The sequence below is a fragment of the Pipra filicauda genome, unplaced genomic scaffold (assembly GCF_003945595.2).
Source record: "Pipra filicauda isolate LSUMZ 115617 unplaced genomic scaffold, ASM394559v2 scaffold47_size6085603_pilon, whole genome shotgun sequence".
Classification (NCBI taxonomy): domain Eukaryota; kingdom Metazoa; phylum Chordata; class Aves; order Passeriformes; family Pipridae; genus Pipra; species Pipra filicauda.
The window spans coordinates 3,830,729-3,856,039 of record NW_024104620.1 but is presented as its reverse complement, the minus strand read 5'-3'; the positions used below and the strand labels follow the sequence as shown (position 1 = coordinate 3,856,039).

The 25,311-nt window shown below is 53.5% G+C and overlaps 1 protein-coding gene across 5 annotated transcripts in view; it reads left to right on the top strand.

Moving 5' to 3' along the window:
• The window catches only part of CASZ1 (castor zinc finger 1), a 274,581-nt gene that overhangs the window by 157,454 nt on the left and 91,816 nt on the right, over positions 1–25,311 (top strand). For 3 of the 5 annotated variants that reach the window (XM_039386351.1, XM_039386353.1, XM_039386350.1), the window contains one exon: positions 15,157–15,216. Coding sequence is in view for 1 of the 5 variants with exons in the window: in XM_039386352.1 (XP_039242286.1) it covers positions 15,239–15,242 (4 nt within the window). In the remaining 4 variants the exon portion in view is untranslated. Of the gene's footprint in view, positions 1–15,156; positions 15,243–25,311 lie in introns of all 5 variants that reach the window. The other 2 variants (XM_039386352.1, XM_027736327.2) reach the window with 1 other exon arrangement.

The following is a 25,311-nucleotide window of genomic DNA, read 5'->3' as shown; positions in this document are numbered from 1 at the left end:
TGCAGGGCATTTCTATTGATGCCACATCTCAGCCTGCATTATTTACACAGAGCTATCGAATCTGTCCCAGTATTCAGGACAGCCTGACAGAACCCAGCCTCCCTCTTTAAAGGTTAAACAAGCTGGGTCCCCTCACAACATGGGCTTGGGGCTTGGGAAACACAGAGATCCAACAGCTACCTCCCCCTGCTCCCCCCCTGTCATTTTAGCTCGGAAAGGTTACCCTGAGGCGCCTGGGACTGGGAAGTGGAGGGTGCTGGAGAGTGTGTGTGTCTCTTTAAATGCTCTTTGTGTCAGCGTGATAAGGAATTTGATGGCTTTATCAGAAATACCAAAGCTTTATTTAGCAGGGTGAGGCGAGCGCCACTCGGCTCCACACAATCTGCTGATAAATTGGAAAAAAAAAAAAAAGGAAAAAAAAAACAGGCAGTGGGGGGAGGAAAGTCTAAACTTTCCCTGATTGCATTTGGGCATGGCCCAGCTTCCAGGGGACGTGGAGCTGGACACATTCCTACCTGACCACAGCCGGTGTGGATGGTGAGGCCAGGTGTGTATTAATGTCCTTGCTTGAGACCAGAGCCCTTGTAAAGGACAGAAGCAAGTTGGGTTTATCCCATGTCATCTTTTGGTGTCCCCACTGTTCACCTGGTCGTATCTCTCACGTAGTCCCTTTTCTCTCTTGTCCCCAGTTTGCTGCATGTCTCATCTTCCCTTTCACCTCCACCCATGGTACTCAAGCATTTTTGGCCAACAGCTGGGCTATGGTACAAGGCTCTGGATAGAAAGGCCCTGGTATTCTTTCTCTGTCCCTCAGACTATGTATCTCAACAAGAGGTTTGGGTTTGGCTGGTCCCTGGCTCTCATCTCCTTTACCTGGAGTTTGCCTGCCAGGTTATGTAAGGGGGAGGCCCAGGCAGCAAGGTGGGAAAGGAGAGGTTGAGGAGCTGTTTTGGGTGAGCTGCTGCTCTCCTACAGCAGAGATACATAATCTGATTTAACTATTGCAGACCCCCATATCATGGGAACCTCCTGCAGTGAGGGCAAAGCCCAGTCACAGGATTCTTCCCTCAGTCTGCTGTTGATGGGTTTAGTTCTGAGTGAGGAGCCTGGGATCGTGACCCCATCCTGCCAGCACTGTGTAATGCTTGTGCTGCTTTGCTTCTAAATAGGCTAAACCTTGATTTGGTGGTTAAATCGCAGAACTGGGAGTCAAGCCTCCTGGTCTCCAGCCACAGCTCTTCCACCAATTCCCCCATGGAAATCTGCTGCCTTCTCCTTGCCTCTGTGGCAGCACTCCATGCACAGGAGCAGAGCAGCATCCAGGTTTGCAGCAGAGCAAGGAGTGTGCAGGGTTTTCCAAAGGATACCCACTACCATGCCTCCACCAAAGCTGAAGGAGCTGTGCTGCCTTACTGAAACAAGTTCTGCAGCACTCTGAGATCCGGGCTGGGAGTGCTCGAGGCAGAACCAGTGTTTCTCCTGATCCGTGTTTATCATTAACACATGACATCGATTATATATCGTTGCCATGTTTTGTTGTTCATCGCGTGCCTGCACGCAGGCCACACACACTGTGACAGCTCTGGTCCCTTCCTGATCTCGTGCCTCCACACCTTTTCTTTCCATCTTTCTGTTCGTTCTTACTCCTCCTCTTTCCTTTCTCTCTTTCTTTTGATTTTTCCTCTCTCCTCGCATGCACGCACGCACACACACAAACACATACACACACAAAGCCCTTTCACAGTTGGATCATCTGTTCTTGGCTCTCGCCCACATCTCTTTTTGATGTGGCTTCTGGAGGGTTTGGGCCAAGTCCCCCATTTCTCTCTCTGACATCAGGAAGCCTGCTGCAGCCTCTGATTCCAGCCGGATCTGGTTAACTCTCTTAGGAAACCTTGCCACCTACCAGAGTAGGACTGGTGCTGTAAGCCTGGCCGGAAAGGAGAGCAAGGCTTGAGCTGTGCTGACTTACAGCCTCACGTTCTGGACAGTTACTCATGATTTACTGATGTCCCCAGGCACAAAACAAGGTCCTGAGTTGATGCAGCACCAGTGTCTGGAGGCTGTGGAGCTGCTCCTTTAGAAGATGCTTCCCTTGTTGGGGTTACGTGGTGCTTCCCCCCCACAAAGCTGAGAGGGGCAGCGCCCGGAGCTCCAGGCAGGGCTTTGGCTCTTGGCTCCTGTTCTGGGGCTATTTAGTCTAGACCAAGCATATTTAGCCTTGGTCTCAGCCTGGGGCATCTTTTGACTTGCTTGAAGCCCTGTCTGGTGCATCACTGTCCCTCCAGTTGCTGTATGGGAGGGCAACCTCTTCGCTTGAGCACCATGTCAGAGAGAACCGCGGTGCCCGGGAGGTGCAGCTCAGTCCCAGAGGCGATTCCTCCTCCTTTGGGAGGCAGCATAAAGATGGTGTGATTGTGAGAGGATGAGTAGACAAGTTTAGAAGAGGCTTAACGGCAATTGGGTTTAAATGACCCCTCTTCTCTGGGAGGTTTCAAAGCTCCGCGGTCACTTTTGGGAGGAGAGGCTCTGCCGAGCGCTCCCCGCGCGATGTCTGTCTCTCTGCGGAGCGGCTGCAGCGCCGCTGGCTGCGCTCAGAAGTGCGGTGGAGTCCCCTGGGGGCTGCTGGGAATAGCTGTGCTTTCGGCACGGAGCGGGTGAGTGGGACAAGGGGACAGAGGCAGGGACAAAGCCTTGCTCTTCTCAACACCCTGCTCGTGAACTCGTGCTCAAGCTGCCCTCGTGGCTCGACTCAAATCCTGTTAAGTCGGCAGCAAAACTTTCACCAGCCTCAGTAAAGAGCAAACATTTTCAGTCAGGTCGCTTCCAGGGCCAGGAATGGGGTTAGGGGAGAAATACCTGAGCGACAGTTTGCTTTAGTAGAATGGGGAGGGAAGTGAGAGTAGATTGCTTTGGGCATGGGTAATGGGGCATGGAGACCTCGCTGACTCAGCCAGCACTGCGAACTCTGTCCTGGGCACTCGAGCTGCGGCTGCTTGTCCTCCTGTCTGAAATGAGCCCATCATCTCAGCCCGCTCCCCAGCAGGCTCACGTCCCCTGCCACAAAGCATCTTTCCATGTGGCACTAACTGGCCACACCGGCCTGGAGCTGGGGCCGGAGGGGCTGTGGAGCCTGGACCCCTTCGGCTTCTCTTGCAGCTCAGTGATGAGGTGGGGACAGTTTGCCCCGTGGCTGCCCACACAGCCCACATGCAAACTTTGCTGGTGATCCCAGGCTAAATTTGTTCCTTTCTAAAAGGAAAATTTGTATAGAATGAGCTAAAAGGCCTCGGGCTCCCCCAGTGTGGGCCTGGGGTGCTGGGACAGCACAGCTCCTCCCTGAAGCTGGCTAATAGAAATCAGTCCTGATTAGGATTAGTCCAGCCAGCACTGAGCTGGCAGGCTGATAATCTAATAAAAATTCCCAGGATTGGTTTACTCTGGGGAGGATTTGCGCTGGACGCGGGAGGAGCAGGATTAGCCCAGCTGTGTTAGGGAAGGGAGGGCAGCCCAGGGTGGGCAGGGAGGCTGCCGAGAGGGTGGGGGGAGCAAGACGGACAGCAAGAGTAAGTGGAAGTGACAGGGTCAGACCGGGCCTTTGTCCTACAGCCTGATTAGAGAGTCTGCCCCCAGTTTCTTACACTTTGGGATGTTGTCGGACAAACTGGAGCTTAAATCTGTCAGAGCGCAGTAGAGATTGGAGTTGACATCCCAGGAACATATTCCTTGCTGTGCAGAAATCCAGTCCTGCTGGGAAAATGTGCAGTGCCCATCCCAGCCCCCTCTGAGCTGGAGGAGATGAGCTCAACTTCTTCCTTCAGCTGTGTTGGGTGGTTGAGGCTGAGCAGCAGAGAGGCTTGTCCAGAAGCTGGTGTCTGCCAGGAGTGGTGCATGTCCAACTCCAGACTGGTCTCTCCAGCTTCATCCCTTGATGGAGAAGAAGTCCTGGAAGCCAGTTAGCTGCTCTCCAGCTGAAATCACCAGGCTTGGGAATGCCATGGTGGCAAAGGCACCCACCACGTGTGAGTGAGAACAGCAGGAGATCCCTGTTCCTCCAGGGAATCTCAGGGTGGGCAGAAAAGCTCCTTAGTAGGCAGTGAGGAATCCTGAGGCTGCAGGCAGTGGCTCTTCAGACTGGGGATACCAAGGATTTCTTGGGCTGCTGTTTTTGAGGAAGACCCTTAGTAGGGGAGGCAGAGCAGGAAGGTAATTTTCAAGCAGTATTCATGCTGCAGGGCTTCTCAGCCTGCAGTCCCAAGATGACTGTGAAAAACAGAAGGAACCCAAAATATCTGTGCCCATTTCCATAATTTTAAAGCAAGAGTATGTGGGGGAAGTAGGGCAAATACTCAAAGTTTTCACCTCGATGTTTCACAGGATGATATTTGGATTATTCCAGGTGTGTTCTAGTGCAGCATCTAAAGGTGCCCTGTCAGCCTGCTCTGGCTGCCTCAGCTGTGCTGTTTAATGCTCCCTAGACAAGGCAGGAGAGGAAAAGAGCCCCAAAATCTCCTGAACTCAGCCTTCAACTCTCCCTGTTACTCTGTTCTTCTTGCCTTCAACTCACCTGGACTGACTCTTCTGCTCCTTGCCTGGGAAGTTCATGAAATCCCAGGCTATTTAAATGTGTCTTATCCCTCTGGGGACACTGCAGAGAGAGACCCTTCAGAGCATGAAGTGGGGAGTCCTGCCTGGAGCAGAAGAACCAGAGCAGCCACTCCATATGCTCCTGGACACAAGGCAGGAGCTACATAGGATGGAAACCCTCTCCTGGAGTCAGAACTCCACAGAGAATGTCCTCAGAGCTGCAGAGGGTGCAGATTGTGAGAGGGTTTTTTTCTCCTCTTAACAGCTGCTGCTCCTGTAGATGGGCTGGAGCATTTCCCAGCTGAGTGGATCTGTCTGTGGACCAGCATCTTGAAAGCTCAGGGGTCTGGGGGTTGTTTGGGACACCGTCCCCTCAAAAAAAAAAAAACCAAAAAAAGGAAGAAAGGAAGAAAGAAAGAAAAAGCCTCTAAGATGAAACCAGGATAACTAAATAACGAGAGCCCTGTCCTCTCCAGGCTCGGGTAGCTGCATATATGATTGTCAACTTGATGAAATCCCCCCGGATGTAATGAGCTGATTTTCTGCTGTTAATATTGCATCTGCTGATGAAGGATTCGTTAGGATAATGGAACGAAGCTAAAATATAAATGACTCGCTGTCAAGAAGCAGCTTTTGCTTGTGTTCTCCTGACAGTTCCTCGGCCACGGCGAGGGAGTTTGCTGTGCTCGGCACACGTTTGCGAGGTGTGTGTGGGTACTGGGTCCTGCATGTGCAGGGACACACGTGTCAGAGCATGTTCCCTGCCAGCCCACTGCCTGGGTACCTGCAGCCCGCTGGGCACTGTGGGATTCTCTGTGCCAGTGGGGCCACAACGGTGCTGCATCAGAGAGCAGCAGCCAGGGAGAGTTGTTCCTTTGCTGGGCTGAGGCTGCCAGGGGAGGGAGGGAATGTGTGCTGCTGGAAAAGTGTCTGCGCCTCCACTCCAGGTCGCCCTTGGTCTGGTGTGTTCCTTTTTTTCTTTAGTTTTGTTGCCAGAGTTGCTGTGTTTCCTTTCTGAACATGAGAAATCAGTTTAAGCGTGTTAGAAAGTGAAGCAGATCTTTGCTCACCAAGCTTTTGCAGATGCAGAGTATTATTTTCATTGGGAAATGCAAAAAAAAGATCTTGATAAAAGTGGTTGTGGTGCTGCTCAACAATAATCCGACATCTGGGCAGAGAATCTCGAGGTTCCGCTGTCAGACTGGGGAGACGGGGTTGGTTTTCCTTGCAAAAAGTAAAAAGGAACCAGCCCTGTCACTGAGGGGGTTTTAACTTTAATGCAGTTTCTCACACACGTCCCCAGCACTAGTTCCTCACCCCGTCTCAGGGCTGTGCCCACGTCTGAGTGCGTGTTAAATCTTTGTTATCAGATGTGCAGGGAGGAAAACCTTTCCAGAATACCTTTAAAGAACACCTTTCCAAGTACCTTTGGTATCTTCGACTTTCTGTGCATTTCATGACAGCATTAACCAAAATATAACATTTGCCAACCCTTCCTTTTACCCTGTGCCTGAGGGCATTTGGTGTTTTCCCTTCAAGTCCATGTTCCTGGACGCATGAGGATCTCAGCTTTCACTGTTTGTTTGTTTTTTTAGTTTTTAATCACATTTCTCGCTCTTCTGATTACCAAGGAGGAAAGAAAAAAGATTGAAAACATGAACCGTAATGGCTCAAAAATGAAATTAAAAAAGAGCTTGTTTTCCATTATTATTTTTCAAAGCACATTTTTCAGCCAGTAATGTCAGGGATCAGAGCAGTGATTTTATTCTTTCCTCAACAGCAGTTTTTCTGGGGGTGTGAGATGGTGGTGTCCCAGCCCCTCTAACCTGCACATCTTTGGTGGATGTTTGGTGGACAAAGCCTGGCCCAGCACTACTTTTGGGGAGTTCCTCTCACTGTTCAGACTCCTCTAGCGAGGAGCATTGGTGGTTTAATTGAATCATTCTTTACAAAAGACCATGAATATCAATGATGGGGGAGGGGGGAGACACATGAATATGATGCTGAAAATTTTGCATTGGAATATGTTTGATGGAAAACAGCTTTCTGACCAAGTGTGTGTGGATAAACTCACATGTAGCACTTTTCCAGCCTTTTTGTGAAAACATTTCTTTGCTTTCCTTCACGACAAACACTGCGTGGAAGAAAATTTTCAGCTAAAAAATTACTTTTCCCAAAGGTAGTTGGCAGGAGGGAGAACAATTCTTTTCTGCTCAGTGTTCTGTCAGAGTTTGAGTTGTGCAGACATAAGGCAATGAGTGAGGTGTGGTGGTTCCTGCCCAAGGCCAAGTGCAAGGGACAAGGAAGCCCAGGCGTCGTCCCTGTCCCACTGAATCCCTAAAGATGCCCTTGCACCAGGACTCTGACGTGCCAGAAAAGGCAGAACAGAGATATTTTGCAGGGGATCAGAGTTATTCCCAGCGGGAAGGTGGTGCAGAAGGTGGTGCAGAAGGTGGTGCAGAAAAGCTGGAAAGCCTTTTGTGCTTCCACACTTTCTGTTGCACAAGTTTTAATTCCCAGACTCGCAGAGGAAGAAGCTGGTGAACAATTTCCAGTTTCTTTGCTGCCTCTTGGCAGTGGTAACACAGCCAGTCCCAGGCAACTGGGAGTCATGAGCTGGGCTCCAAACGTGTGAGGTCATCCTGGAGGTTTGGAGATGGAGCAGGCAAATGCCGAAGGGTATGGCATTCTTGGACTGGCTTTCTGAGTCCTTCAGCCTTTCTGGGCTTTTCTCTGCACAATTAGCCTTGGCAAGGGGGAGGAGGTGGGCAGGGAGGTCTGACCAGCGTCCCTCCCTCTTGGCTTCTCGGAGGCTTTTTATCCCAGTTGCTGGAGGGCACAGAGCCAGGCCTGGGCCAGTGTCAGGCAGCACAGCCCCGCTGGTGTCAGCAGGGCCTCCCTGATCCACACCCACCCAGACTCTCCTCCCAGCGTCAGGGAAACTCTTTTGAGGAATTCAGTGGCAAATTCAAGCATGACTTGGCTGGGACAGGGTGTCTGTGTTATGGGAGGGTCCCCTTTGGCTCTGGGGCTTGGTGGCGTTGGGCAGACTCGACCTACAGCAACCAGCCCAAGGGGAAATCACAGACCCCTCTCCCCAAATCCTCCCCTTGGATTTTTCCTTCATTTCCACTCTTTTCCAGGTACCCCAAGGCCTAACAAGCCCTGTTACCTCTTCCCACATACCAGGTCTCTTGGGCCATCACTTGGAGCATATATGTGTGTTTCTGAGTGTCACACTTATTTTTTTTTCTGGGGTCCCCTGCTTCATCATTATCTTAATCACTGTTGTGTTAAGTTTCATGCTTCCTTTGACCTTTATTTTCGGCCTGGTTATGCTGTTTATCTGCCTCTGACACTTGTCCCCTGGTGCTATTGCCAGGGAAACCCAGCACAGAGGCCTTTCCCTTTTCCCCCACCCCCTTGTCCCTTTCTGTTTAATTTTTTTCTTTCCTCTTTTTTTTTTCTTTTTTTTTTTTTTTTTTTTTTTTTTTTTTTTTTTTGTCTTTTAACATGGTTTTCCTAAAAAGTTTTTTAATCAATCAAATTTGAGGCAGAAAATAGGCTTGGTCACGCCTGGTCCTTGGGTCGTGTGACACTCACTCAGGGTCCTGACAGCTCCTCAAAGGGGGCACCCGGGACGAGGAGGGGGGGCCGGCAACGCGTTTCCCCAGGAAAGGGCCCGTTTCCATGGCACTGCCCCCACCTCTCCGCCATCCGCCAGCCCGACGTGGGCCTGAGGCTCTTCAAAAGGGGCGTTGGGGAGCGTGTGCGTGTGTGCGGGTCCGGCGAACAAAACGCGGCGCGGGGGCGGCGGGGGCCGCGCCGACAGCTGCCGGGGTTCTCTGCCCCCGCAGCTCGTGGGGAGCCAGCGGGAGCCGCGGCGGCAGAGCCGGGGCCCCGCCAGGGCCGCATAATCAGGGGCTTTTCATAAATGCCCCATTTTTCATCCCCATCTCTAAGGCATGTGCTCCGGGAGCGCCGGGAGCGCTGGCGCGGGGGGACAGCGCTCCCCAGCCCTGGTGCTCACGCCTGGCTCTGCCCCCCTGCACCCTCCTCTGCCCTGTCTCCGCAGGCTGGCAGGTGCCCACTGCTCTGCCAAATGCAGCTCATGCCGCCCTGGCTGGGGCTGGGATAGAGGGAGCATGGAAGCAGCCTCACGGCTGTGTCGGTGCCGGCTCCCACCGCGGCAGGACCCGGGCTCGGCATGTGCCTCACCATCCTTGGCAGTCGCCTTTTCCCTTTTCCTCGGGTCCTCCTTGCTTCCCTCACCTCTCCCCACCCTGCCCTGGGAGACCACTTGCCCTTCTGCTGCCTTCATCCCAGGCTCTGCACCTGGGGTTTTAAAACCCTTTTCTTCCCCCCCTTTCCCCTCCCTGCCTTTCTCAACTTCTCTTCTGTCACTCTGCCACCTCCTGCCCTTCTTTTCCCCATGCCCTTTCCAGTTCTCCGTTCGTGCAGGGTCTTTTTCTTTCTCTCTTTTTTATAATTAATGATTAGTTTTAATTGGTTTGCTTAGGCAGCCTGACAGCAAATTAGCAGGAGCCAGCCCAGGGCTGCAGAATGCCAAGTTTGGGGACTGCTGCGCTTTACAGAAGCCGTGGCGGGAGGTGAAATCCTCGGGATCCCCCCTTGGCGCTCCACTCCTGCTGGGCTGGGCTGGGCTGTAGCTGTGCTGTGAGGTGGGGGGCCCAGGCCTTTCCTGGTCCCAAGTGCCATCAGTGCTGGGAAGCTGGGACGGGCAGTGGGTGCTGTCCCTGTCCCTCTGTCCCTTGCTCCAGCACTCTGAGCTGCAGGGTTACCTCCACGATGGCCCCTGTCCCGTTCCTGCTGCCCAGTGCTGGTTTTCCTCCTCCTTTTTGCATCACCTTTATTGAGCCAGGCTCTGCTCAACAGGTTTGAGCAGAGGGGCCAGGGTGAGAGGCAGGGCAGGATGTCCCCAGGGAGCGCTGTGCCGAGGGGAGTGCTCAGGCAGAGGAGCAGGCAGCTCTACCCGGAGCTGAAGGCAGGTAATGGGGACAGGGTGGAAGGGAAGGGGGGTTTTGCTCTTTTCCTCCTTCGCAGTGCTTTCCCTTTGCTTTGCTTTTCTTTTCTTTGCCTTTTTTATAGCTCCCATTTTTCTTTTTTATGAGAGAGAAACTGCAGGGTTCTCCCAGGGCTGGGAAGAGCGCTCGGTCCCAGGCTGCTCCCAGCCAGATGGAGGGGAAGAGAAGGGGGGCAGTGGGCCCGTAATCCTGGGAGGAGAGTTTTCCTGGTTAAAGAGGATTGGGGATGGAGTCTAGGACATTTCAGCGTGTTGTTTTAGGAAGAAGGGGCAGACCATGACCTATTTGGGATGCTTGTTAATTCTCAGCACAAAACTTTGCAGGGACCACTGGCAGCTGTGTAGCCCTACAAGTGTGGATGGAGTTGGTTTGTGTTGCACTGCTGGTATTGCCTTGCAATGGCAGCCAAGAAAGGGTTTCCTTTCCTCTCCTTCAGCCCATGCCTTTTTCCCTGGGCAGCCCAAGATTGGCAGGAGATGATAGTTGGGTGGGACTGCGCAGCTGGAGCTATACAGCAGCCAGGATATTCCAGCCCTTCTGCAAACCAAGAAGGCTTGTTAGGCTGGTGGCAGCAGGGTGTGTTTCTTGTTCTCCTCAATTGTCCCTCCTTCAGGTGTTAAATGGGTGCTTCTGCCCTTACTGGACAACCAGTCCAACCCTCCAACTGAGTGTTAATACCTACATTTGCCTTTTTATGGGATCCAGAGCTCACGTAGAACTGAAATCAGAGGGATGTGCTGTCTTCCTGGGATTTCTGTCATGGAGGAACAGCCTTTTTGTCAGTCACAGAGGTCCCTGCTGCATTCCAGATTCATGAAAGATGGAAGCCAGCACAAACACGTCTGCTCTCAGATCTGTGTGTTGTTCAGCTGTGAGTGTACTGGCAAACACCATGCTGTGATACCTTGCTGCAGCCTGGCCCCTTTCCCAAAGACTCGTGTGGTTGGAGCTCACTCAGGTGCAAACACTGACAGTGCACGGACCAGCTGCTGCTGTGCGGGCATCCCGCGAGGCTCGGGGGCTGCGGCCACAGGGCCCCCTCCTCTGCCCTGCCCTGCCCAGGACACAGGGCTCTGCACTCCCACGTGGCTCCAGTGTCCCTACCCAGTCCTGATGAACCCTCAGAGAGGCCCTCATGCCTTCACCAGTGTTCTGGACCTTAGCTGAGCTTTGGAAGCAAGGTGAGGGTGAGTCTTCCTGTCTTGAGGAGAGAGGGAGAGGGGATGAGGAGAAGTGTGGAAAAATATCTGCTACAAAAGGCATTGAGACCTCACAGCTCATTTCACTTTTAGGTGATCTTGGCTTATTCCCAGAGCTGATGTCCATGCAATAGCAGAAGATATATTTGATTTGTAGCAAAATTTCCTTGTTCTGTGCACTTGGGAAGTCTCCTTTTCCTTTTCACACACACCTATCCTCTCAGGGGGTGTTTTAAGACCCTTTACATTTTCTTGTAGGCTGTTTACGTTTCACTGCCCTTCAGTGAGCCAAAAGGGGCTCAAGGAGGTGGCCACAATGTACACTTTCATGTACCAGCAAGGCTGGGACAGATCCATGTCATTTGTTTGTCAGTCCCATGTTGGCCAGTGCTGAGGAGTAAGTGATGCTTAGGAATTTTTTGCCAGGTGATGCTTGGGCCAGGCTGGATGTGTGACCACACACCCAAACCCTGTGGCACTCAGCAGAGCTCAGGGATAGGCAGCACTGGGGTGGCTGGATTCCCACCCACAGGGCTGAGTGCAGGGTGCTGGGTGCTTGCTTTGTGGCTTACCAAGTTTATTGCTCATAGCAGGCTGATCAGGACAGTTCCAAAACTTGGTAGTGCCACTGGAGCGCCAGGCAAAGTTGAATGAAGGCACAGCTCCCTCCCTGGGAGAGCAGCCATCCCTCTCTCTGGTGTCCAAGCCATCCTTTCCCTTCTGGTTTTAGCAACAGTATTCACCTTCCCCCTTTGCAGTTTAGGGGCTCCGTGATAATCGTGTAGTTGTTGACAATTGAAGAGCAGCTGAGGGTCACCAGCTGTTTCACTGCAGAGCTACAGGAGGGAAACTGAGGCATGGAGCTGAAGGTGCCTAAAGATGCCCTTGGAGCTCTGGAGTGACCCACTGAGGGATTGTCCCACTTGGACTCTGCGGTTGCCAACACAACCCATCGCTGCGAAGGAAACCGAGAGGAGTGGGAAGCAGCAATGCCTCCTGTCCTGCCCTGCCGTGCCTTTGGCTTGGCTTGCTGCCCTTCCTCTCCTCTTCCTCCCCTGGCACCCCTGGCTGGCAGCACGTGCCCCGAGTGCTGCTGGGCCGGCAGCCCGAGCCGGCTCCTTTAAGGCAGCCCGGCGGGAATTGCGCGGTGCCAGCCTCCGCCGCCAGTGCCGCTCCCGCTTCCCCCTCGGAAAGTTTCCTGCCCAATTGTTATGTGCGATCCGATCTGAAAGTTGCTCTCTAAGCTTCTTGTCACATTTTGACTTAATGAAGTGCAACTGGAGTGGGAATTGGGGTTCATCACGCCAGTCTCACTGCGCTCCCTTGTTGTCAGAAAACAGGGGCGGTTGGGGACCGTAATGCAACGCTGCAAGTCGTTATCATTCCGGTCAGTCTGTTTAACACAAAATTAAACAAAGAACTAATTAGTGCCTCATGAATTAATAAATGCGCAGTTGCCGGGTAGGAAGGGGAGGAAGGAAAAAAGGTTGTTGAAGGAAAGATACTGAAAAAGTCGAATTAGGATGTTGTGTCAAGGGGAAAAAAAAAATCTGAGTCCACTTTGGCGAAGAGTTTGGATCCATTGGTTTCCTTGGAATAAGCTCCCCTCCTCCTCCTGCGTCCTGCTTGCCTGCTCTGGAGCAGCAGTGTACAGCAGGCATGGGGAAGAGGCAGCCTTTCAGTGCTTCTGCAGGGGGGCTTATAAGAAAGACAGGGACAAACTTTTTAGCAGGGCCTGTAGTGATTGTAGTGATGGTTTTAAACTAAAAGAGGGGCAATTTAGCCTATATTTAAGGAAGAAAATGGTTACAGTGAAGGTGGTGAGGCCCTGGCACATGTTGCCCAGAGAAGCTGTGGCTGCCCCATCCCTGGAAGTGTCCAAGGCCAGATTGGATGGGGCTTGGAGCAACCTGGGATAGTGGAAGGTGTCCTGCCCATGGCAGGGGGTTGGACTACGTGACATTTAAAGGTTCCTTCCAACCCAAGCAGTTCTAGGATTTTATCATTTTCCAGTGATGATCCCTAGAAGCTGGAGTTGGTGTCCAGTAGCCAGATATAAATATTTATCCAAAGCCTATGTGGGAGCTGAGAGGTGCGGGGTGGAAGCCCTTGGTTGGAAAGGAGGGAGCCTTCAAAGCTGGTCATGGCGAGCAAGTCTCCTCTCTTTGTCTGACGGCTTTTTTCCTGGAGAATCCACGATTGACACAGTAACAGTGTGTAATCTCAGATTAACTATGTCCCAGCAGCGCTCCCCCTGCTCCTTGCCCTCTCCGGCCCCCTCCTCGTGCAGAGCCGGGCAGTGCCGGGGTGTCCGTCCGGCGTTCCCGGAACAGGGCTGGACATGGGGGCCGTGCCAGGCGCCCACCCGGCCGGGCAGCCCCGCAGGTGCCGTGCCGTGCCACGCTGCCAGCGAGCGGGCTGGGCTCTGGCACATTGTCAGGCAGGGAAGCAGAGCTGGGGGAGGGAAGAGTCCATCCTTAAGAGGACATGTCAAGTACAATTAGCGTTATCTGTCTAAATATGTACTGGGAACACAGAATACAAGAGGAGGCCTGGCTGGCTTTAATGGAGACATATGCAAGGTCATATTGCCTCATACAATCCCCCAATCTGATTTGGGGATTACACATTCTAAGTAAATTGGCGTTATTCCTCTTGCATCATTGATAAGCTGCGGCCGAAAGAAGAGGAGTAAGAAAAAAAAAAAAACAATTAAAAACTCAAACCCAAGAACTGACCGTGAGCAGGGGCGAGGGAGTGAAGGCAGGAAGGCAGAGAGAGTTACAGGCAGAGAGCTCGGGAAAGGGGGAGAGAACAAAAGGGAGGGAGAGAAAAAAGAGCGTGACAGAGTGGCAGAGAAAGCAGTGGAAAGAGCAAGGAGGAAAGGGAGAACAAAGGGAAGAAAAAGGTGGGAGAAGGGATGAGAGAGCCAGAAGGACCGAGGGTGCCAGGGTGGGAGAAGCACCTCAAGTGGGGGAGCTGTTACTCCAGCCGTGCCCTCAGCCTTGTTAGCACCAGGATTTGAGTGGGAAAGGAAGGAGCCAGGCTGGTTATGCATCTCCCTCACCCGAGGGGCTCCCTGCGCTCTGTGTCCATCCATCCATCCATCTGGGATATCTCACCAGCTCCTTCCCACTCTGGGTCCCAGCCAACACCAGGCATCTATCTTTGGCAGTGCTGGAGTGTGAGTGACGGGAGGAGCCGGGCCACACGCACGGAGCGCCAGCGCCCCGGACACAGGGGCAGCACAGCGTCCCCTGAGCCCAGTCCCTCTCACTGCTGCCCTCCCAGGGGCTAAAGAGGGTCCCTACAAGGGGCTGGCTCCTGGCACCCGCTGGTGCATCCGGAGAGGGAGCGTGTGGAAAGCTGGATTCAACCCCGGGCTGGCCGTGCGTGACCTCGGGGCAGTTTGTCACTGCACTGCCACTCCGGGCAGTTGTGGGAGCTGTTCTGGCAGGGCTGCAAAACAGAGGCTGCAGGAACAGCCCGAGCACCCTCACCACTGTGCGTGGAGCCACCCCGTGCTGGCGGCCCCTCCCGGCTCTGGGAGAGGGAGGTCCCTGGCTGGCTGTGGATCAATCCTCCCCCTCCCGCGAACTCTCCTCCTGCGCAGGATAACCCCCTCCTGAAGTCTCACGGCACGGCTTTTATGCTCTGTCACATTTTTGGAACATATGGTTTTAAATAATTCAATTTACTTTTCATGTGTTTTGCTGTGACTTTTTTTTCCCCTGTCCCTTTTCTCTTTCCTCCTCACTCTCTGGGTTCTCCAGGGTAAAAAATGCACAGATGGGTGGATAAAGGGGTTCAGTGCACTGGGACCCAGCCCTGCACCCCATCATCTTGTGCCCCTCTGGTGTGCAAGGGAGGCCTCAGCATTAGCACACGGGTGAACCTCTGTGAAAGAGGGGTCAGCAGAGGAAATGGGAAGATTGGGAAGGGAAAAATTTGACATGGAGCAGAAGGCAGCCTTGGATGTGTGGGCAGAGCGTGGTGCAGACCAGCAGGAGGTCTGTCTCTGATACCTGGAGAGCAGGATTCAGACCAGTAATAGCTGCTCTCTCTATGGGAAATTATTCCCAAGCCTCCTTGGGAGCCTCTTCCACAGAGAAGTGCCAGAGCATGGTGTGTCTGGCGGGGTGTGTGGCACTGTGGGGTACAGCCAGGAGCAAGGAAAGCATTTTGTTCCCTTGTGGAGCCTGAATATCCCAGGCTGGCCCTGCTTGCAGGAGGGTTCTCACCCAGGTGTTGTGAGTTGTCTGTGCCTTGGCTCTTGCTCCGATGTTCCCTGTGTGTTAACTGGATCCTTTCTCTTCCCCTTCCAGAATGAAGTGAATTTAGAGCTAAAAACGAGGCAAGAAACCAGGCCTTGAAATCTCCGAAAGGTAGGAGAGACTTCAGACTGCAATGGGTATGTCACTACGCCCTCCTGGGTTCTCTTTTCCTCTGCGTGTCTCTCACACTTATGGCCTGCTCACTGTGGCTGTGTCTGCACTAGAACTTCTGGGGTTGGACCAGTGTTAGTTACAGAGATGGAAACAGAAGAAGGTCTATTGCAGACATGGCCTGTGTGTGTCCTAATCCTGTCTTTGTCTTTGTACACCAATTGTTCTGGCACCTGGTTTTGTCACTGCGGGTTCTCCTCAATATCTGCTCTCCTGCCTCTATCTTTACAGATAAAAAACTGTGTGAGGGTTTTGGTGAGAGGGTACTGCTTCATCTTCATCCGTGTGGGCTGGGGGAGATGGATAAGGTCCTTTCACTGAATAGGATGCAGTCTCCATCTACTGTGAAGTTTTGCTGAGCTCAGTTCACATAATTCAGATGGTGATGTGCCTGTTCTCCTCCTCCTCTGGCACAGTTTTATCTGTTCAGACTGCAGCACCGTGGTAGTAGGATGGAAGCAGCTCTGTCTCCAGCAGAATCCTGACTTTTCTGGGTTTTCCCTTTAGCTAGACCGTCACGGTCTGTCTTATGCAAAAAAATTCCAGCTTCGTGATCTCCTAGAGCTGGATGGTCACTTAATCTTTGTCTGATAAGAGTTAGAGGCCTAAAGCCCATGGGAATGAAAGGTGATTGTGTCTCTTAAATGCCTCATTTCCATGTGCTGGGTCAGAGATTCCCTGTGCCACCTCAGATGATGCCAAGGCAGTTCCTGCTCTCTCTGGCCCTTCCTTGTGGCCCCAGGAGTACCTCAGCTCCCCGTGTCACCTGGAGAGTTCCCACCCTCTTCCCTGTGTCCCTGCTCGGTACCCCCTTCAGCACTGCCACTGCTGGCCTCTCCCATTGCTCCTCTCCCTGCCCAGGCACCTCGGCAGGCCTGAGGGCAGGAGTGGCCATGGGGAGGGTGGGCAGTGCTCTGCCCTGTGGGACATCCCCTCCGAGGTGCCGGGAGCGCTCTCTGGGATCTGGGATGTGCCTGCACTCAGAGCATCCCTGTGGCAGTGGGGACCCCTGATGCCCGGTTCCAGGGAGCTCACAGGCTGAGTCCCAGCGCCGTGCGAGGGGCCGGTGCTGGCTGGGGCGGGAGGGGGCCCCAGGCCGGGCTGGGCAGTGTCAGAGGTGACCGGTGGAAGGCCAGTGTTATGTAAATACCGCTGCTGTAACATGGCAGGGCTGAATGGCCCTGTGCGTCCATCCATCATTGCTGGGGAACAGAAGCCTCCCTGGGAGCACAGGGGGCCGGCAGCGCGGGGCAGGCAGACACAGGCAGCATGTGCCCTACTCATAAACTGTTTGTTTTCTTTTTGTCTCTCTCGTTTCGAGGCACCCCACCGAGAGCAACTCTCTGTTTTGTCCTTGCAACCTCTCCCCCAACCTTCCCCCCACCACTTTGGGCCTTCCTTTTCCTCCCTCTTTCCCCCGACCCTTAAAAAAATGGGGGGGGGGGGGGGGAAGGAGAAGGGAAAAAAAAAAAAAAGAAAGTCCCCAGTTCACATTGCGGCTTCTTTCTCTGACTTCAAAGGCTCCCCATCATTGTTTGGGATCGGCAGGCAGTGGCCCTGAAAACGTGATCACAGCCGGGCACAGTGTAGGTCACCACCGAGCGCCATGCTCCGAGCGCTGAAAGGAACAGGCAGATTCTTCCCTTTTCATGCTTCACAACCCTGGTTACAGCGCTCTGCCTCGCCCGCGTGCTCCTCGCTGCGTGGCTATTCTTGCTCTTTTCTCCTCCTTTGCCTCCCGCCCTCCCTCTCTCTCTCCCAGGTCCCTCATTTCTCCGTCCCCGTGCTCTCATCCTCCCCTCCTCTGTGCCCGGCATCACACACTTTTCACACTTTCTTATTTTCTTTCCATTACTTTTCTTCCTCACTCTCTCCTGCCTGGCACTGCTGCCACTTCTCTCTGTTACGTGAATCACTGTTTTATTTCTCCCTTTTCCCTCTCCCAAAGGCCAGTCAGGAGGTTGATTTCCTCATGCTCCCTGTTGCTGTTTGGTAGCACCCATCCTCTGACATTTGCCCATGTTTCTGTCTCCCCCTGTGATATCTCACTCGCTGTGCCCAAAACTGCAGTGGTTCTGTAATCTCTGGATCAGCCCCAGACAGATGACAGCCCTGCCCTCCCCACAAGGTGTGAGCCCACTGCTCTCATGTGCAATGGGCTTATCCCCCGAAATGTAGCACAGCCTCACATGAGGAGGCAGCACACGGAGCCTGCCAGCAGTGTCAGCTTCCAAACTTGCTCTCTGGCTTTGCTGGTTAACCTGAAGGACTTGGCAGGTGGGGTTAGTGTTGTGGGTGGGTTTGGGAAGCCAGACACTGACTTGGGAATGTCACAGGGAAACCTTTGTATCTTGTAGGTCTCACATGGAACATGACACTGATGGTAGTCCTGAGGGCAGTTAGGCAGGGATAAGGCAGAGGGAAGGAGGCCCAGTTTGAACAGGCATCCCAGAATACTTCCTAAGCAGCTCTCAACGAGGGAACATCACCTCATTGTACTGAAGCCTTGAGTGTGTTTGGCTGCACGATGAGCCAACAGCCAGACGGCAACTCCCTGCCTCAGAACATCCCCCCAGCAACACCAGGAGCTTCATCTTGCTGCAGGGGAACAGCCTGGCCTCTGTGCCCCTCCAGCACCCACCCGGGCACAGCTCCCTCCCCGCTGCCCCCAGAAGCAGAGATCTCCGTGCTTGTGCCTCTGGTGATTTGTGAGGTTGTTTTAATGCCGAGGAGCCCACCAGGACTTGTCTCTTGCTAAATAGGCATATTAAGGGACATTGCGGCAGGGGTTATAGAGTAATAATTTGTCCTAATGAGCCGGTGTCACGTTCTCCCGGGCCGAGCCGTGCACAGGCAGGAGCTGTGGTAGGAAGGGGCTGCGCTGGCTGACCTGCCAGCCCAGGTTAATGAAGTGCTGCACTGCCCGGGGTCAGAGAGCAGGAGCTCAGCCAGGCAGCAGTGGTTCAGGGGGCTGGAGGGGAAGGAGAGGGCTCTCCCCGGAGCTGAATGCCCCAGGGAGGACCTGTGCCATGCTGGACAGAGCAGCAGGATGCACGTTACGGCACTGGGATCTCCGTGCTGTGCTGGTGGGCTGAGAGCCTCAGCACCCTCATCAAACTGTCTGCAGGCAGAGGTGAACCTGCTGCAGCTGGGGCATGGCTGGGGTTTGTCCTCTGGCCCTGCAGGAGAGCCCAGGCTGATGCATGTGGAAGGAGGCTGAAAGAGTAAGAGAGAAGGACCTCACCTCTGTTACAGGTGCTCCCAAGACAGGCAGGGTTGGTCTGGCTCCCACAGAGCCAGACCAAAAAACACCAGGGGATAGGTGCAGGCATATGTGGCAGGTGGTGATGAGCAGTGCCTAGCTAGGAGGTTTACACAGAGATGCCAGAGGAAGTTCTCTCTGTCCTTCCTGTTCCCTCTTTCTCCTCCCGTTATGCTCCCCCATGGCTTGCTGAGATCCTTTGCCTTGCACAGCAACTCTGAACTCAAGCAGTTGCTTCCATTCGTTGTGGGAGGTGGGCAGGAAAGGCACAGGGAGTGTTGCCAGTCCCCCAGTGAAGAGCATCAGGGAGCAGGCTGGAGACAGGACAGCCTGGGCAGCTGTGGTTCTGCAGGAGAGGGCAGGAGGAACCAAGAACAGGGAGTCCTGGCCTACCTGCTGCCTTGGGGATCCATGGCCTGCCTCGTCTCTGTAGGTCACACAACCCCGTCCATGCCACACCAGTGCCCTGTGGTCTGCAGCACAAGCCTTGTATACCATCTTCCTCCTCTTCCTCCCACTCTTTGCTCCTTCCCCCCCTGCTTCTCTTTGCTTTTCCCTGTCTCCATCTCTCTCTCCCTTTCATCTACTCAGAAGGCTTTACTCTACTTCCTTGTCACCCTAATTGATTGCATTAACCTTTCAGCGTATTGGATTTCCCCAGCACCGTGCAGAGAGCACTGTGCAATATGCTTATAATCCGGGCTGTAATGGACAGGGAGCAGTCAACGAGCCCCTGCTCCAACAGGTTCTGCTGACAACTTCTTCTCAGAGAGGGGGAGAGGGAGCACTGGTGGGACCTGCCGGCACGGGGGTCCTGCAGCCCCTGCGCAGCCTCGGTGCTCCCCGTGAGCAGGGTTCTGGTGTTAGCTTGGGAGAATGGAATCCTTGGAAAAGGATCCAGCATGGGAAGTGGGGAGATGTTGTATTTGACCCTCTTACTGTAATTTTTCCTTGTGTCTGAGCACCTCCCTTTTCTGTCTGCTTGCCTGCAGTTTTGTTCCATCTGTTCAATGCTAAATTAATGTGCCTTACATTTAGGCACTTGTTGCTGGTGGCAGGATGAGAAGACAGCATCATGGAATCTCCCTGTTTTCACATCATGCTTTCCTCTGCCTTGTCCTTTAATTCCTGTGTATGAGGATGTGAGGGAAGCGGACACCTTTCCTGAGGTTTCAGAGAAAAGCATAGGAATTTTGTGCTGATGAGAAGATAGCACCAGGGTGCAGAGAGATGTGGAGATAGAAGCCCTGAATTATATCTCTGGCTTGGCCTTGGATAAATCCTTTCACTCCTGGGTACCTCATTTCCCCCAGGATGTCAGAGCTGTGCTTTCGGTGCAGCAGAGTCTGCAGGAGGGCTGGGGGAGACCCAGGGCTGTTATCACTGCTCGCAGGGCAAGGATGGGAACGTGGCTGCAGACAGGCAGTGAAGCTACACAGCCAAGTGTCACTGCTCACGCTGCCAGCTAGGCAGGAAATAAACCCACATGATCAGTGGCAAGAGCATGTCAGCCTGTGAAAGGCCTGGCAAACTGCTGGTGGCCAGGGCAGAGCCAAGAGATGCTTTGGCATCCTTTATTTTAGAGGACTGGGATGATGGATCTGCCATAATCTGCTGCCTGTGGTGCCCAGGCTCAGTTCAGCACAATGCTTTGAGCACTGGGATGAGTTTCACTGAAGCCAAAGTCATTTAAGCACATATTTAGGAGTTTCATTTGACATGGACCACAGGATGAGACGCAGACCCTTGTGAGGCCCTTTTATAGTTCTCCTTTTCAAACAGTTTTTAGCACAAGATGGTTCTTCATTTATGGTTGTGGCTCACAGTGTGAAAACCAGCAACAGTGGCAGGGTTGCTGATCACTTCATAGGTCTTCAGCTCAAAAGTTACCTCATCTTGTTAAAAGCAGAATTACTTTGCCTCTTCCGAAGGTGCTCGTTCTGCCCAGGGGATGTTTAGAAACTTTGCAAGTTCCTGAGCACACCAGAAGGAGGGGACAGGGTTGTACCGTGCAAGGTAAAGGTAAATCCCCAGTCGCTTTGTTTTTCCAGGAAGAAAGGAGAAAGGACAGGAGTCAGAGAGAGGGAAAAACTATTCCAGGTGATCCTGGCAAAAAGTGGGAGTCTCCTTAGAAGCCAGAAGGTAGTTGAAGGGATGGACTTTATTTTAGGTTAAATAGAGAAGAAATAGGAGCAGGAAGCAAAGGATGAGAAATTTGAAACAAGCAAGAGAGAAAGCAAGTGAGCGAGAGCAGCACCTCCTAAATGGAAGGGTAAACAGGCACTCCGAGGCATTAACTTAATTGATTGTTCTGCAACAGGCTGAACGCTGTGTTATTCTGTCGCCGTGGCAACAACCCAAAAAAATTGTCAGCCTGTTTGGATGAAGTGAAGCGAAACATTCTCTAATTTGCGGTGATCCGGGTGTTTGTTTTCCTTCCGAAGAGGCGGGGGCTCTATTGATCTATTGTTTGCACAGAGCTTTTTTTTCGTGGCGATACGGGGAAAGCAGAGCCCGGGGTTTGCTCCCGGGGCAGGTGAGGCTGCGGGGGTGTCTCTGCCGTCTCTCCACAGATCTGCCTGTGCTGGGTGGCCACGTGAATCCAACAGAAGTTCCAGCGGTAGGAACCATCCCAAGGAAGCTGGAGGACAGGGGGAAGTGTCTGGCTGTGATGAACTTGTGACGGAAGTCTTTGGCTGTGATGAATTTGTGCCTGAGCTACTGCTTTGGTCCATCCTGTTCTCGTCCCTTTGGGCTCTTGCAGTTCATAATGTCATAGAATCATAGAATATCCTGAGTTGGAAGGGACCCACAAGGATCATCAAACCCAACTCCTGGCCCTGCCTGGGACAACCCCAAAAGTCACACCAGTTCTGTCTGTGTTGCAGTCTCTGGTGTTAGGTAGGGTCACCTACAACTGCCTCAGGCACAAGAGCAGCTCTGTGCCCCTACCTGCTCCCTTCCCAGATCCATGCTGTTCCATATAATGTGCCTGTGCACAGCCTGTGCTTGTGAGAATGTACTGTTGCACACTTGATGGAGGACAGGAGTCATGTTTGAGTTTGTCCCTATTCCACAGCTGTGGTAAGATAACAAAGTGCCCAATTTGAGCTCCCTGTTACACCAGCAGAGGTGAAATCCCTGGACCAAAGGAGGGGTGATTTTTTGATTTTGTCTCCTGGGATAAGGGGCCAAGCTGCTCCGTGGGGCTGTGCAGGACAGGAGGTGGGGATGGCCGCAGTGGGACGGGTGACTGGCTGCAGACAGCTTGGGGCAGAGCCAGGGTGGGAAGAGGCCCCACAAGTTGTGCAGTGACTTGTGCACCTCGTCAGCAGAGTCTGGCCCTGCACAGCCCCGGGGGCCAGGCAGGAGCTTCCTGGGGATGCCACTCGCCGTCAGCACATGCTTGGTTGCAGAGTGAAATGTCGCTGCAGCACTTGCTTCAGCTGGGAATTGTTCAGTCAGAATGGGAAAGCCCAGGAGACCAGGGAGCAAAGCCCACGTGGCCAGGGGTGAGCAGCGAGGCCCTGGGCCAAAGACATGATGCCAAGAGACAGGGGCTGTGGCAGGGGAGGGGAAAGCTGGCAAAAAGGTGCCTTACAGGTCTGCAGCAGGGGGAACAGGCAATGATGGCTCCGAGCCAGTGGGAGGGAGAGTGGCAGAGGTGGCTCTGGGCCAGCAGAGGAGAGCAGAGAGGGTTTCCTCATGACAGGGGATCAGTAGGAGGGACAGGCTGCTGACCTTCCTTGTGCGTGGCTCTGCACGGAGGTTTCACCCTCCCATTTGGGGCTTTCTGCACTCCCACGGCCTTTGGGCACCCTGGGGGGGAGTCCCATGTTTCCCATACAGGCTCATCGTCCTCAATTCTCCTCAGCAGTGCCCCAGCCCACGCACAGCTAGTCCAGCTGCTGCACAAGGGCTGCCTAGTTGATTCCTAAGATTTCAGGGAGAGCTGTAGAGTATGTTAATGTTAAATGATGGAGAGTGTTGCTTTGTGGGGTGTACAGGGGCAAAACCCCACAGTATATCCCTGCACTCTTCCTGCCTCTCTCTCTGCTCCTTTCTCTGCTGTCTTGGGGGTTTTTCCTTCTCTGGTTGTACTGGTTTTGCTTTATCATCCTTTTCCTCTTCTCTCTCTCTCCCCCTCTTCTCTATTTCATTCTTTCCATCCGGTTTTTAACTCTTCTGCTCTGTTGCTCTTTCTGACAGTGTAGATGTGGGTGGGGATAAGAGACTGTGGCTGGCGGGTGAGCAGTGTCCCCAGGCACCGTGTCCTGCTTGGGGACCTGTCCCCGTGCTCCTGGTGGGTGTGCGTGGGTGGGGGCACTGTGGGCACGGGAGAGAGGACTGCTGTGTGTCTCCCAGGGGAAGGCTGAGCTGCCAGTGAAAGTTTGGTGGTTATCAGCGTCAGGAGAAGCTAAATAACCCTGTAACTGGTATGAAGGTGAATTCACGGTCTGGTGAGCACTGAAAATACGAGAGGGCTCTGAGACAGGCAAAGTGTGGAGAGGGGAGTAGAGCTCGCCCATGGCTCAGGGCAGGGCCGTGTCTGCCGAGCGGTGTGAGGACGTGTGCTGATGCCACACAGAGCATCAGCCGTGGCAACCCATCTTCTGGGGGCTGGCCGGGAACGGGGAGGGTGCTCGGGACGGCAGGTTCGGAGACAAATGAGACATGCACACAGTGACAGGGCAGGAACGCCCGCAGAGAACGTCTGTGTAGCCCTGGCTGCGGCAGCCACGTGTGACCGCACAGCCCCGCGCACACGCGTGGCCACGAGGCCGTGCACGCAGCCAGACCACACAGGGCACAGCCCCGCGCGCCCTCAGGTGTGGAGGGGTGTCCACAGCTCTGGGATCGTGGGGGCACAGGCACACCCAGCGCTGTGCTGGCTCACAGTCACATCAAATTCCCCCGTGGTGTAAGTACACTCCAGCCAGGCAGCACAGGCGGATTTATCCCAGCGTATCTGGAATGTCTGTGCAGTTACCTGCTGTGAGCGGGAGAAGAGTTGCAGGAAATCTGTTCTCCTTCCAGCTGGGAGAGGCTGATGCCTTGGAGAACCAGGAGATGTGCAGAGAGGAAACCCCCTTCAGCTTTTCACCTGGAGCTGGTAATCTCCTTGCGCCAAATCCCTGGAACGGGGGAATTGCATTTGAAGCTCAGCCAGTGGTGATTTAGCGTTAGACGTTTGCAGAAGAGACTTTGATTAATTCGTAGTAAAATCGAGTAGCACTTGGGTGCCAGCACCACATTCCAGGGTGAGCCGGCGACCGAGGTGCGCGCTGGGCGGGTGCCAGGTGCCTGAGCAATCCCCGCGGAGGTGGCAGCGCCATCCAACCCACAGCCTCTCCCTGCTTGGGCTTCTTAATTATTAATTTATTTTTCTCCCTTCCTTGGCAAAAAAATAGTATTTGGTAACGACCTCAAATTGCAAAATGCTGATGATTTGGAGAATGTGTCACAGAAGCTCCAGGGTGATAAAGGGGAGACGAATCCCAGCCAACAATCCGGCTCAGCCAGTTTGCCTATTTATTAAAGAAAAAGCCCAGATCATTAACTTTTTTGTTGTTGTTCTGTTTGCGGGCAACTCCCTGCTGGCAACTTTCGGGCGCCCAGTAAATTAAACCGAGTATCGGCCTGGTTCGGGGCAGCCTGAGCTCCTGTTCAGAGCTGGGAGATGCGTTTATGTTAGTGCATGAATAAACCCTTCAAGGTACCACGCAGAAGCACTCTCTGGCATAAAGGCAGTGTTGGAAAATCCTCTCTCGCTGTCTCGTGGAGGGTCAGGTATTGTGACTGGAGAGCTGAGCTTCACTTCCCCTCCCTCTGCTTGCTGGCACAGTTAATTGCCCCTCGCCACGTCCCTGTGCCACGCTGGTCCCCGGAGAAGCAGGGCTGGAAGAGAGCATCTGTAGGCACAGGCTTTGTTGGTTCCCCGTTTGCCTGCTTGGCTTGGTTGTTGAATAAAGAACAGTTTAGGGATGGGCTTGCCTGCCTGGTGCCTCTGTGAACTCCGAGAGTTCCCTGTGCTATCAGGGAAGGGTGATTACGTCCCCCTCCTCTGGAACATCCCACGTGTTCGCTGAAGCAGTGCTTCAAGCTAAATCAGTTTGCTGAGGGCTCCAGCTTCCCTTAATTCAGTGTCAGGACCGGGCTTGCATGGCTATTATTCAAGGAGCTTTATCAGAAGCACAAAGCCAGCATCTGCCCTCCTGCTTCCCTCTGGGCATCACCAGCTCTCCTGCCCTGGCTTTGGCACATGGAGACTCGAGGGACTGCCTCACCGAGCCCATTTGCAGGCAAAACTCGTTTCAGCTCCTAGAGAGTCTCCTGTTTCCCGGCTGCGGGAGCACCGTGCCCTGTCACCAGTGCCTGGCAGAGCAGCGCGGGGGCGCGGAGAACTGGCTGGAACCCGGGAGCTCGTGTGGGAAACAGGAGCAGAGGCACTGCTGAGATTGCCAGCCTCTCCCCTTCCCTCTTCCAACCCAACCGAGTTGTAAATAGAGCTGGATCTTAGGTTTTAATCTCAGCTGATGTCCGAGCCCTTTCCCTCAGAGGTAGCCACCTTCCTCCCTAGGCCTGGCTCATGTCCCTCCACACTCATTTCTCTGGTGAAGCCTGCCCAGACCCGTGCTCACGTGGGTGCTGATGGGAGGAGAAGGGTATTTTTCAAGGTTTCTGCTGGGTTTTTTTCTTCTGAAATACAAGGATGTGCAATTTTTTTAGTTTCAATTTAGCATTGGAGAATTTTATAATTTAGTAATTAAAAT